This window comes from Zeugodacus cucurbitae, chromosome 5 (assembly GCF_028554725.1).
Source record: "Zeugodacus cucurbitae isolate PBARC_wt_2022May chromosome 5, idZeuCucr1.2, whole genome shotgun sequence".
In the NCBI taxonomy this organism is placed as follows: domain Eukaryota; kingdom Metazoa; phylum Arthropoda; class Insecta; order Diptera; family Tephritidae; genus Zeugodacus; species Zeugodacus cucurbitae.
The window spans coordinates 18,799,488-18,813,713 of record NC_071670.1 but is presented as its reverse complement, the minus strand read 5'-3'; the positions used below and the strand labels follow the sequence as shown (position 1 = coordinate 18,813,713).

The window sequence follows — 14,226 nt, the reverse complement described above, 5'->3', positions numbered from 1 at the left end:
AGAGGTTTTTTTAGTTCACTAGCGAAGAACGTTGACTTCCAGTAAACCGGTTTTGGTGGTCAATTATACACATGCATACATATCTACAGTGGAACTTCCATAGCTCCCCATAACTCGAACTTTTGAATTGGCAATAGAAGTAAAAATGCATACAAATTTCCTTCCATAAATGGGACTTTTCGACCAGGGCATAATACAAAAAATACTATTTTATAAAATTTCATATGTAGGCGAACAAAAAATATGATATTACATACATTGATGGATTTCATAAATCATGTAACAAAGGCATGGCATACAGATGCAAGAGCCATAAAGTAACAAACTGCAACGAACTAAATTACATAATACATGTTGTAATGTATGTAAATAAAACTTTTGCGAATTAAATAAATAAAACAGTGTATAAACCTATATTTTAAAGCTTTGGAGTCAACTTTGGAGTCATATTTAAGAAACAGGAAGTTCACAGTTAAAGTAGCGGATTTCATATCAGAAGAACGAGCAATAAGGGTTGGTGTACCTCAGGGCAGTGTATTAGGCCCAACTCTGTAAATAATATATACTGCAGACATTCCAACAGCTAATAACGTATTGACATCCACTTTTGCGGATGACACAGCTCTAGTAAGCCGTAACAAATGCCCTAACAGAGCATCAAGAGTATTAGAGTAGCACTTAACTTTTGTCGAAGAATGGCTAGCCAACTGGCGAATAAATATTAATGAGCAAAAATGCAAGCATGTTACATTCTCGCTAAGATCGGAAACATGCCGGACAGTTGAAATGAATAAATTTCTAGTACCCCAAGGGAATGCAGTAACTTATCTTGGGATTCACCTGGATCAAAGGCTCTCGTGGCGGAAACATATAGCGAGTAAAATAACATGCATGAAGTTAAAGCAGCAAATTTAAATTGGCTTTTAAACAAAAATTCTAAACTTAGCCTAGACAACAAAGTCCTGTTATACAATGGAATCATAAAGCCGATTTGGATGTATGGTATTAAACTGTGGGGTGCGACCTGTGCAACCAACATTGATATAATTCAGAGACTTCAATCTAAAATGCTTAGATCAATCACGGGTACACCATGGTACATGCGTAACGAAAATATCCATAAAGATCTTGATATTTCTATGATAAAGAAGGAGAAAGAGGACAGTAGAAAGAAATATATTTCTAAACTTCGTGAACATCCAAACCCATTGGCTAATACCTTGGTACATACCTGCAATCAAACACGTTTAAAAAGGAGAGATCTACGAGCCTAGTAGAGAGCACCGTTCTACCAAAACAGCTCAACCACATTCATGAGCTTTTTTAGATGTAAATATGTAGATTTAAAATTTTATTACTTATTGTTAGGCTTTCAACAAAGCAGATTCAATAAATAATGAAATATGTATAAAAAAAGAAACACTGACTTTAACATAAAAAAAGGTAGATAGAAGCTGCACTCAGATTTTTTAACAAAATGGAAAATGGGTGTGGCGTCGCCCACTTATGGGTCAAAAAACATTTTTCTTGACACCCTGATGACACGTGTGGAAAATGGATGAAATTGGTTCACAAGCACGCCAACTTCCCATATAACTCAATTTGAATTCTATCTGATTCGTTCACTTTAAAATATATACATGAGGAACCGATGAAGATAGCGGAATAAAACTTTACACAAACTTATGTGAAATTTTTCGACATCGGACTATAACTTTTTAAAGCCCCGGATATCTATATGAAGAACTCAGTGCCTAAGGGTAATTTTTAGCGGAAAATATCGGCAAATCTTTCAGATATTTTAATTCGACTCAGAGGAAATTTTTTTCTCCTAATTGTGGGTCTCTGTTCCAAAAATTATTAATATCTGAGATATCTTAGCCAAATTAAGTGAGCAGATAATCTTGGACATAACGTATATTGGTGGTGAAAATGAGTGAAATCGGTTCAGGAATTTCCTCAGACCTCATATACCTTATATAATGATTTTCGTTATTCTATTGGACTTAATGCGGAAAATATGAGTAAAATTGTGTGTTATCTTAATAAAATTTCTTCAATAAATTGCGAGGGTATAAAATGTTCGGTTGCACCTGAACTTAGCCATTACTTTCTATATATATATATATATTCCACTGTATTTTAGTATATATGTATGTACAAACATATCTAGAAATATATTGTATATATTTACTATATAGTGATATATCACTATGATGAAAATCTGATATACTCTTCGCCGAAAGTAACATAACAATTCCTAACTTCGCCTGAGACTTAACAGTTTAAGCCGGGGAATTTTGATTGCATTTGCTTTCGGAATGGCTTTTCTCTCGATTTAGAATCTCACTTTAGCAATGTCTTTTAAAGCCTTCTTTTTTAAGTGCTTTTACAATAGCCAACTACCGTGTCGGGAATCCTATCGTGACCGTACAATATTCAAAAGGATTACACTATTTTAGTTTTTATACTCTCGCAGCAAATGTTGCTAAAGAGAGTATTATAGTTTTGTTCACATAACGGTTGTTTGTAACACCCAAAACTAAACGAGTTAGATATAGGGTTATATACACCAAAGTGATCAGGGTGAAGAGTGGAGTTCAAATCCGAATGTCTGTGCAAGCTGTAACTTGAGTAAAAATTAAGATATCTTGATGAAACTTGGCACACTTATTTCTTGGCCCCATAGGAAGATTGCTTTCGAAAAAATCGGACTACTGCCACGCCCACAAAATGGCGAAAACCGAAAACACATAAAGTGCCATAACTAAGCCATAAATAAAGCTATGGAAATAAAATTTGGTATGAAGGATCGCACTATGAAGGGGCATATTTGGATGTAATTTTTTTGGGGAAGTGGCCATGGCCCCGCCCCCTACTAAGTTTTTTGTACATATCTCGCAAACCAATAGAGCTATATAAACCAAACTTTCTGCAGTCGTTTTTTTAGCCACTTCCTAATACAGTCCAAAAATGACAGAAATCGGATAATAATCACGCCCATCTTCCATACAAAAGTTAGGTTGAAAATTACTAAATGTGGGTTAACTCACAAACGAAAAACGTCAGAAACACTAAATTTCACATAAGAATTGGCAAATGAAAGCTGCACTCAGATTTTTTTACAAAATGGAAAATGGGCGTGGCGTCGCCCACTTATGGGTCAAAAACCATATCTCAGGAACTACTTGACCGATTTCAATGAAACTTGGTTTGTAATAGTTTCCTTACATCCCAATGATATGTTGTGAAAATGGGCTAAATCGCTTCACAACCACGTCTACTTCCCATATACCAGAACTTTGAAGACGATTTGAATCGTTTACTTTACAATATATAAAGTAAACACTAGTGAAGATATCGGTGCAGAACTTTGCACAAATACTACGTTTATAGTGTGGCAGCTCCATTCTAAAAATTGCCAAAATCGGACCATAGGTTTTCAATGCCCCATATATCGAACATGAGGACCTCGGTGCTTCTAACCTAATATTAGGGTTTCCAACTTTCAATGGACTTTATACAATATATATGACGAATATGTGGGTCAAATTGTGTATTATATAATATAAATAAAGTTAAATAAATAAATTGCGAGAGTATAAAATGTTCGTTTACACCCGAACTTAGCCCTTCCTTACTTGTTTTCATATTGTTTCTTGACAGCAAATTTTTCTGCCTCCGGCTGTACTGAACTCCGTTGGAAGTGTATATTGGAAGCAATAGTAGCAATGTGAAGTATGTATACTGAACACTTTCGTGACAACAACGGAAATTTTTTCTAGGTTTAAGTACTGAGAGAGACTAACAATTTTGTTGATATTGTATATAAATTACATTAAAGTCGTAACTACTGTTGTTTATATACTTGTAATTGGGTTTAATTTCGATAATTAACCTTGTGGCATATGTACATATACATATGTATATGTTGTGTTATGAGCGAGAGGAAACTTGACATTGACATTGTCGAATTAAGCACTTTACCCAAAGTAGTTTTCTATTAGTGACAACGTTTAACAGTGATTTGACTTGACTTGCGGATGAGAAGGAACATCCACTATTACGCCTAACTAGAATCGAGGAGAACTTGTTTGGTATAACTCGCTTGCTCGCATTTACAATGAATTTTTAGAAAGTATCACACACTCGTGGAGGATGGGATCATGTGTAGAAGTTCACGCAAGTGAGGAAAGTTTTTGATTGTCACTCACTTGGGAGTGGCCAGAAACGATTCTTCTCCACATGGTTCAAGCAGCTCACGACTTCCGGTTTTAGACCAAGTATCCTCTGGGTAGCCAACAGACATCCGTTTGAAGGCGAGCTAAAGTGAGAAGGCGAAGCCCGCTTATGCGGTTGTGCGTAGGGTTTGGGACCCACCACATAAAAACACCCCCCAATGAAAAATCTACGAAAGCCTCGGATGAGACACCCCCCTTTTGATGACGACCCCTGCAAACGTTTTAAGGATAATGATATAAGGGCATGCACCTGGAATGTCCGGACCCTTAATTGGGAAGGTGCCTCTGCCCAGCTGGTTGATGTCCTCATACGACTTAAGGCTGACATCACCGCCATCCAAGAAGTGCGATGGACGGGACAAGGACGGAAGAAGGTGGGTCCTTGTGACATCTACTACAGCGGCCATATAAAGGAGCGCAAATTTGGTGTTGGATTTGTGGTGGGAGAGAGACTTCGTCGCAGAGTCCTGGCATTCACCCCGGTGGATGAACGTCTAGCCACAATCCGCATCAAAGCGAGGTTCTTCAACATATCGCTGATTTGCGCCCACGCCCCAACGGAAGAGAAGGACGATGTGACCAAAGATGCTTTCTATGAGCGCCTAGAACGCACCTATGAGTGCTGCCCCCGCCACGATATAAAAGTCGTGCTTGGCGATTTTAACGCCAGGGTGGGTAAAGAAGGTGTCTTTGGCACAACAGTCGGAAAATTCAGCCTCCATGACGAAACATCGCCAAACGGCCTGAGGCTGATCGACTTCGCTGGGGCCCGAAATATGGTCGTCTGTAGTACCAGATTCCAGCATAAGAAAATACATCAAGCTACTTGGCTGTCTCCTGATCGAAACACGCGGAACCAAATCGATCACGTTGTGATAGACGGAAGACATGTCTCCTGTGTTTTAGACGTGCGTACGCTCCGAGGACCAAATATAGACTCGGACCATTATCTGGTCGCAGCGAAGATACGCACCCGCCTCTGTGCAGCAAAGAATGCCCGTCAACAAACACAAGGAAGGTTCGACGTCGAAAAGCTGCAATCGCAACAGACAGCCACGAAATACTCTACTCGACTTGCACTCCTGCTCTCTGAGAGCACTCATCAGCATCTCGGTATAAGGGAACTGTGGAACGGCATCTCAAACTCACTGCGTACCGCTGCAGCCGAAACAATTGGTTTTCGGCAACGACAAAAAACAAGCTGGTACGATGAGGAGTGCCGTCTCGCAGCGGAGAGAAAACAGACTGCCTACCTCGCAACATTGCAAACGACCACAACACGTGCGGGATGGGATAGATACCGAGAGCTGAAGAGGGAAGCGAGACGCATTTGCAGACAAAAAAAGAAAGAGGCCGAAATGCGTGAGTACGAAGAGCTTGAGAAGCTGGCAGACAGAGGGAATGCTCGAAAATTTTATGAAATAATGAAGCGACTTAACGAAGGTTTCAAGACCGGAGCATCCTCATGTAGAGACCAAGGTGGTAATCTGGTAACCGATGTCCAGGGCATACTGAGATTATGGAGGGAACACTTCTCCGACCTGCTGAATGGCAGTGAGAGTACAACACCAGGAGATGGCGAACCCGATCCCCCAATCGATGACGATGGAACAGATGTTCCATTACCCGACCATGAAGAAATTGGAATAGCAATTACCCGCTTGAAGAACAACAAAGCAGCGGGGGCCGATAGATTACCGGCAGAACTATTCAAATACGGCGGCGAAGAACTGATAAGGTGCATGCATCAGCTTCTTTGCAGAATATGGTCGGAAGAAAGCATGCCTGACGATTGGAATCTCAGTGTGCTCTGCCCAATCCATAAAAAGGGAGATCCCACAATCTGCGCCAATTACCGTGGGATCAGCCTCCTAAATATCGCATACAAGGTTCTATCGAGCGTATTGTGTGAAAGACTAAAGCCCACCGTCAACAAACTGATTGGACCTTATCAGTGTGGCTTTAGACCTGGAAAATCGACAACTGACCAGATATTCACCATGCGCCAAATCTTGGAAAAGACCCGAGAAAAGAGGATCGACACACACCACCTTTTTGTCGATTTTAAAGCTGCTTTCGACAGCACGAAAAGGAGTTGCCTTTACGCCGCGATGTCTGAATTTGGTATCCCCGCAAAACTAATACGGCTGTGTAAATTGACGTTGATCAACACCAAAAGCTCCGTCATGATTGGGAAGGACCTCTCCGAGCCGTTCGATACCAAACGAGGTTTCAGACAAGGTGACTCACTATCGTGCGACTTCTTTAACCTGATGCTGGAAAAAATTATAAGAGCTGCAGAGCTAAACCGAGAAGGTACAATCTTCTACAAGAGTGTACAGCTTCTGGCGTACGCCGATGATATTGATATCATCGGAAGCAACAACCGCGCCGTTTGTTCTGCTTTTTCCCGCATGGATAAGGAGGCGAAGCGAATGGGTCTGGAGGTGAATGAGGACAAGACGAAATATCTCCTGTCATCAAACAAACAGTCGGCGCATTCGCGTCTTGGCTCCCACGTCACTGTTGACAGTCATAACTTCGAGGTCGTAGATAATTTCGTATACCTGGGAACCAGCATCAACAACACGAACAATGTCAGCCTCGAAATCCAGCGCAGAATAACTCTTGCCAACAGGTGCTACTTTGGACTGAGTAGGCAATTGAACAGTAAAGTCCTCTCTCGACGAACCAAAATCAAGCTCTACAAGTCACTTATCATTCCCGTCCTGCTTTACGGTGCAGAAGCTTGGACGATGTCAACATCAGATGAGACGACACTAGGAGTTTTCGAGAGGAAAATTTTGCGCAAGATTTATGGTCCTCAGAACATTGGCAACGGCGAATACCGCAGACGATGGAACGATGAGCTGTACGAGTTATACGACGACATTGACATAGTTCAGCGAATAAAAAGACAGCGGCTACGCTGGCTAGGTCATGTTGTCCGAATGGACGAAAACACTCCAGCCCTGAAAGTGTTCGATGCAGTACCCGCCGGAGGAAGCCGAGGAAGGGGAAGGCCTCCACTCCGTTGGAGGGACCAGGTGGAGAGCGACCTGGTTACACTTGGGATCTCCAACTGGCGCCGAACTGCGAAGGAGAGAGACAGGTGGCGCACTATCGTCGATTCGGCTATAACCGGCTAAACGGTTGCAACGCCAATCACATACATACATCACACACTCGTATATGTTTTGAAGATTATGTGGATAGAGTAAACTTACGAGCGGTCTACTGTCCTTTGGTAACGGCAATAACATTGAAACGCAGAAGGAAATAGAAAAAGAGTCACAGAATCTCCTAAACACCTTCTTAGTTGTGGCTCTCTGTGATTTATTGCTTATATTTAGTGTTGTGAATAAGTTTTTCATTTTAAACGGATCATATTCATTTATGTTATGTTTATAACCGTAATTTAGAAACTAAGAATTGCATTTGACCACGTTGCGTTTGCATGGAGTTAGTTCGTAATTCTGTACAGCACTTGTTGATCATCTTCGCTTAAGGGGTTATGTGGGTTTAAAATTTTCAAAATTAAAAAAAAGGTCTTATTAAATAGAGCAATATATTTAAAATATTATCCAAAAATATGAAATCAATTTGAGCAATATTTTAAAAGATATACTCTTTGGAAGTTCCGCCCATCAGGCCACGTCAGTATGAATATAATACTTTAAACGCGTTTATCTCACGATTTCTCGAATATAATGAAGTGATTTTGTTCAAATTTTGCACACATCTTTGAAATAACATTATCGAATTAATGAACGAATGGTTTTTTGTATCTTTATTATAACTATGTTTTTCAATATATGGCCAAAAATGAGAGTTTTTTGGTTAAAATTCTGCCAAAAATTCAAATTTCAATATTTTCTTTTTTCCTCCGTTCATTAACTAGATTTATCCATTTACTAACGAAATAGTTTTTGTTTATTGATTTTGGATGAAAAAAAAGTTAGTTTTTATTTGGACACGCCTTGGGAGATGAAGTACAAATGGCTGAATTTTCGGAATTTGTAAATAATTTCACAAAATACTGTTTGTATATATTTAAAAAAAAGTTGTTAAAATAGCCTTGTTTTTGCCTCTGAAACCCACCTAACTCCTTAAGAGTGCAGTCTTCGCCTGGAAACTAACCCGCATCCTGACAAAGATTTACGATATCACGGCACATAGTATAGAAAATAGGCAGTATTATATGCAGCTTGTGTGTTTGGGATCGTTGTTGTGATAAGAACGAAATATCTTATTCATCATCTAGTAATTGGAACTTAGTCTTACCTTTATTATCCAACTCCTCTGTTATTTCGGTTGTTGTTTTGAAAAAAAGTTGCTAACTGCGTTCAATTCGTTTTTTAATATTAAACACAATTATAGTATCAATGCTTTATTCTTTAAATATATACATATATATGTATTTATGTATGTGTGGATATTTTCTCTATATCTCTTTTGTAGAATAAATTTTTGTTTGCTACTTTTTCTCGGTTCTGTTTAACATGAGATTCAGAAACCATACATAAATCATCTCATGATTATGCTCATGTTTTCAGTGACAATTAATCTTATTTAAATCACACACAGCAATCAGTCAGACTTTAAATTTCGTTCCTTTTACTTTTAGATAATTTAAATGAGTCATACTTTTTAACTGTTCAAAGATTTGACTGTAGTTGTACATATGAAGTATATGTAAATTCTCTGAATGTCAGATATTCGTATATATCTTTTGTTACGCAATTTATTTATTTACATAAATAAGCCACACCTTTCAAATTTTCTACATCACTGTTAAATGCTTCGTATATTCTAATTACTTATGTTCAAGCTTGCAGTGACGAATCAAACAAACAACTGGCATAAAGCAAATAGACTGTTACAATCTGATAAAGCGAGAAAGCGAAAGTTTATGCAACTTTAATGAGTTGTCTACGCATACTTTAATATTTATTGGTCAACTTGTTCTAAAACATATTCATCAAGGACCTTCCGACTGATATACTATGTTTCTACTTTACTTAAATAAGAAAGTGAATTGTAAATATTTTATTTAAACACCTCGTAATTCTTTCGAAAATATGCCATCTTCAGTGGAACATTAATATACCCTCAATAAGAACTCACAGTGCTTTTATTATTTGTATATTTTGTTATTCTGGATTGTTCTTTTTTTAAATAAAAATTGTTTACCTTTATTTCGTGAACAATTTATTTAGATATGAGTTCCATTACCAGTATGTTTGTAAGCTCTTTGTACATTTAAAGCGTCACATTTTTTAATTGTGCAAATTCTGAACAAAGAAAAAAGTTGTTAAAGTGAAAGTTTTTGTTATACAGCATATTAATTTACAAGCTTAAAATGCTTTGAGTTGTTTACAAAATGACAAATATCCATTTCAGTTTATTTGTTTGTAAACATGTGATTACCATTCGAAAGAACATTGCACTTTTAATAAAGAAAATTGCAACTCATATTTTGTAATATTTTCAATTTATTATCGTTTAAAGTCTTAAGTAGGTTTTCATAATGACTGTCGATTGATCATTAAAGCATTGACAGCTCACTTACAAATATAAATACACACATGAAACATGAAGTTCCGCCCATATACAATGCATATTTACGAAATTATAAGCCTATTGTAAGCGAGTAACAAAAGAACACACGCAAAGCAGAAGATTTTAATGGATAGAGTTCAGAGAGGTTCATTGAAAAGTTAGCGACTTCAAATGAAGTGTTGTGAAGTAAAAACACGGCTCCATTATGAACGAGTTTTTGAAAAATACTAACGACATACTGTGCATCGTAAAACAACCACACTTCAATATTATAGTATGTATATACATATATATGTATATATCCATCGATCGTTTGTCAGTACTCATAGAACACTGGTTGTGCTCCGCTATATGAAACCATGACACTGAATTATCATTGCTCGCTTTTAGATTTTATACCCTTTCATTATCTCTCCACCATGCTTACTATGCGGAGCTATAAATGTAAATGGACCTTTGCACCAAACTGTAAAATTTTTTTAAAATTATTAAATTAAATTAAAATTATCACTCTACGGATAAACGATTTCTATATTAAACGATTAATATTTTATTAGATAATTATTGAATTACAAACGAATTACGTTTTTCTTGGCAATTACTCGCACAATCACTCGTTCAAGCTAACTTGTGATACAAAAGTTCCCGACATTTTTAACATAGTCCACAGAATTTGAAACATTTTAATCAATATAACATTCATTTAAGCAGTTAATACACATTTTACACTTATATTTCCGAATTTTTTGTTAGATCCTTACCTTAAAAGCGAAGTTTTTATCAGCAACTCTATAACATCAGGGCAAGACTCCGTCAGAAGAAAAGCGATTTGCAAGTGGTAAGGTATAAGTAACTTTTAACCCCAAAAAGAATTTTGAAAAATTTTCAATGTTGAAAAAAAGTGCAGTGTTTTTTTCAGAAATTAATATCTCCGAAACTTCTTAATCGATTTTAATGAAATTTACAGACGATATAATTAATAGTACGTAGTTTAATGTTATATTATGACCAAAAAAAAAATTTCCTAATTTTGACCAAACAAATGTCAAAAAAAAATTTTGAGTTAATTTTTGGTTAATTTGGCCACTTTTTTTAACTTCCCAAAAAAAATTTTCGATTCCTTATGATTTCACCTTTATTAAAAAAAAAAAAATTTTGGAGACTTGAATAGTTTGCGAGATATAGAGATTTTAGTGGGAGCGCGCACCACGATTTCTATGTACTGCGTTGCCGTACCGTTAAACGTGCACGAACCTGCATTAGCTACCCTGCACATTGAACGCGTATAACATAACGCTGTTTGGCTCGCACCTACATCGTTGGAGATTTATAAAAAATAGGTAAGTTTAAATAGATTTTAAGTTTAATAGATTTTAAGTTGAACGGCACCTAAAGCAATATTTGGGTTTCCAAAATGCCACGATATAAATGCTTTAATCCTTTTAAAAAACAGCGACATGCTTTAGTTGATAAAACAAATGTCCGCCCTGTTTCAAAAGAAATAGTTGAAACATTTTCAATTGATAGCAATAATTTTATTACTGACGGAGTCTTGCCCATCAGCTAAATTGTGGAATGCATTTAGCTTTCAATAGTGTGAAATTAATACGAATATTAGAGGAGTCGTCCCATGTGACAGCCTATTTTTATACTCTCGCAACAAAAGTTGCTAAGAGAGTAATATAGTTTAGTCCACATAACGGTTGTTTGAAAGTCCTAAAACTAAACGAGTGAGATATAAGGTTATACATACCAAAGTGATTAGGGTGAAGAGTAAAGTTCAAATCCGGATATCTGTCTGTCCGTGCAAACTGTAACTTGAGTAAAAATTGAGATATCTTAATGAAACTTGGAACACGTGTTTCTTGGCACCATAAGAAGGTTAAGTTCGAAGGTGGAATCGGAATCGGACCACTGCCACGCCCACAAAATGGCGATAACCGACTACTAAACTATATCAACTCAGGAGTCGTTTTTTCTAGCCATTTCATTATATAGCCCAAAAATCGATTGTAACCACTCCCACCATCAATACAAAGGTTATGTTGAAAACTACTAAAAATGCTTTAATTCAGTAAGGAAATCCAACAGAAACCTTAAATTTCATTATAAAGAAGGTACAGAGGAGTTGCACTCAAAATTGTATGAAAAATTTTAATTGGGCGTGGTTCCGCCTATTTTTATATGTTGTGAAAATAGTCCAAATCGGTTCACAACCACGCCTCCTTCCTATATACCAGAACTTTGAATACGATTTGAATTGTTTACTTTACTATATACATATAAAGTAAGCACTAGTGAAGATATCGGAACAGAACTTTGTACAAATACTACATTTATAGTGTGGCAGCCCCTTTCTAAAAATCGACGAAATCGGACCATAGGTTTTCATGGCCCGATATATCGAACGTGAAGACCTCGCTGCTTCTAACCTAATATTAGGGTTTCCAACTTTCAATGGACTTTATACCATATATAAGACGAATATGTGGGTCAAATTGTGTGTTATACTAATTAAAATAAATAAATAAATTGCCAGAGTATAAACTGTTCGGTCATAACCGAACTTAGCCTTTCCTTACTTGTTTTTGTACTGTGTTCCTGTTGTTCTATATGTAGATACCAGTAAGTGGTGTACTTAGTGAGGTTTTACTGTAGTCAATATGCATATTATTACTTTATTTTTATTTGGATATGTACAAAAAATTTAACTGAATGTGAATAAGTGTAGGTATATCGAAGTGACTTGTGAAAAACTTTCAAGATATGCTAATATATGTATAAGTACATAAATGTATGTGCATATTGTATATAAGTGAGTAACTTCGCATGTAAATTGGCAAGTCAAATGTGTATAATATTGCGGCAAATTGCACTTGTTTACATGTAGATATATATTCGTATATAGGCATTTATGTATGTATATTTGAGTCAATGTATGTGCTACCTTAATCAGACATGCTATGTATTTATCTACCCAAAGTAAAACAAACATAATTTTTAGCAACCGAAAACACAAAAAAAAACGTAGGGAATTAAGAGCGGAAGAGAAGTTACAAGCTGAATCACCTGTGTTGCAAAGAGTGACTAGTGCCTGGCAAAATGTAAAATTAAAGCAAAAATAGCCCGACTTGTGCCGGCTTTGTTTAGTCGACTAGTGTCAGTGTTAGCGGGAAGATGAAGTCAAGTTTAAAGCTCAGACACGGAGGCGTGATTTTGCTGGCATTGAATTGCGTCTTACTTTGCTCAGGTTATTTGCAAACCTATAAACCTATATACATACATATATCTATCTATATATATAACTTATGAGAAAAGTATTGTTTAGGAGTTATGCATTAGCCAGTGTCTCTGCTATTGACATTTGTGACTTTGCACTTTGTTTACTGCATAGTCACTGCACCCATGCAAAAGTGGCGCATTTGCAATGCAAATCACAATAACTGTCTCTAATGTTTACTAGCAAGTTCTAAGAAACTGTTGAGATAAAAAATGCAATTAATTATAAACAATTTTATTGCAGCGCAAGGCGGCAACGGCGGCGCTGGTGGCTGGGGCGGCGCCGCAGGCTCACCTGGAGCGCCCGGAGCACCGGGCAGCAGTGACTTTGGCTACGGCTATGCGGGTGTAGACAGTCGTGGACATGCGTATGGCGGTGCTGGTGGCAATGGTGGCTACTATGTTGGCGGCGTGGACGACCAAGGCAGACGCTTCACATATAGCGGAGGTGCGGGTGGTATGCCGGGTATGCCAGGCGCACCCGGTGGCTATCCCGGAGCGCCCGGTGCACCGATTGGTCCAGTTGGACCCGGCAATTACCCGGGCTACTATGATCACCGCTACCGTTCCGCAGCTAATGTTAAGTTTGCGCAGGCGCACTGGTTGTGGCTACTAATACCATGCGCGGTACTCTCGCGGTTTTTGTGAAATTAAAAATATTATTTTTATTAATTAAAAAATATTTTTAAAACGTTAGTAATAATATTCTTATTACATTTACATGCTTCTCCTTCCAACACTTGCATAGCGCACTAGTTTGTAATTAAATATTTAAACATATAACTAAAATTAGTCACCGTATTTTATGTTTGTTGTTTTTTTGTTTTTGTAATTTAAAATAGCAACAATAAAATATATTTAATTGCACTGTAAATTAGTTGCGGTCTGCTGTTATTGCAATTGTCGGCAACGCTCAAGGGCGGCCGCGATGACATCATGCGTCGCGGCGCAACGCCCTGCTCACGTACGGAACGCCAGTGGGTTTTATGTGCTTCAAATGTGTTCAATTCAATTATTTGCATTTGACATGAGAATTCACAGCGTTGCTATTTGTGTCGGCGTGTGCACTGGCTGTCAAATGTAGGACCGCGCGGATTGCGGTGACACCTGAGCTTATTGTGTTTTCTTGACTCGAACGCTAATT

General features: G+C 37.5%; 1 protein-coding gene across 2 annotated transcripts; it reads left to right on the top strand.

Annotated features, from left to right (window-relative positions):
• Window positions 1-12,893: 12,893 nt before the first annotated feature.
• Window positions 12,894-13,956, top strand: LOC105215149 (uncharacterized). 2 transcript variants are annotated; one of them, XM_011188926.3, is made up of 2 exons: window positions 12,894-13,053; window positions 13,327-13,956. In XM_011188926.3, the coding sequence occupies exons 1-2, from the start codon at window positions 12,981-12,983 to the stop codon at window positions 13,728-13,730; spliced, it is 477 nt and encodes a 158-aa protein (XP_011187228.1). In that variant the 5' UTR covers window positions 12,894-12,980; the 3' UTR covers window positions 13,731-13,956. The 2 variants fall into 2 exon arrangements, with proteins under 2 accessions (XP_011187228.1, XP_054087570.1); XM_054231595.1 differs by having other exon boundaries at window positions 13,033-13,265.
• The last annotated feature ends 270 nt before the right edge of the window (window positions 13,957-14,226 follow it).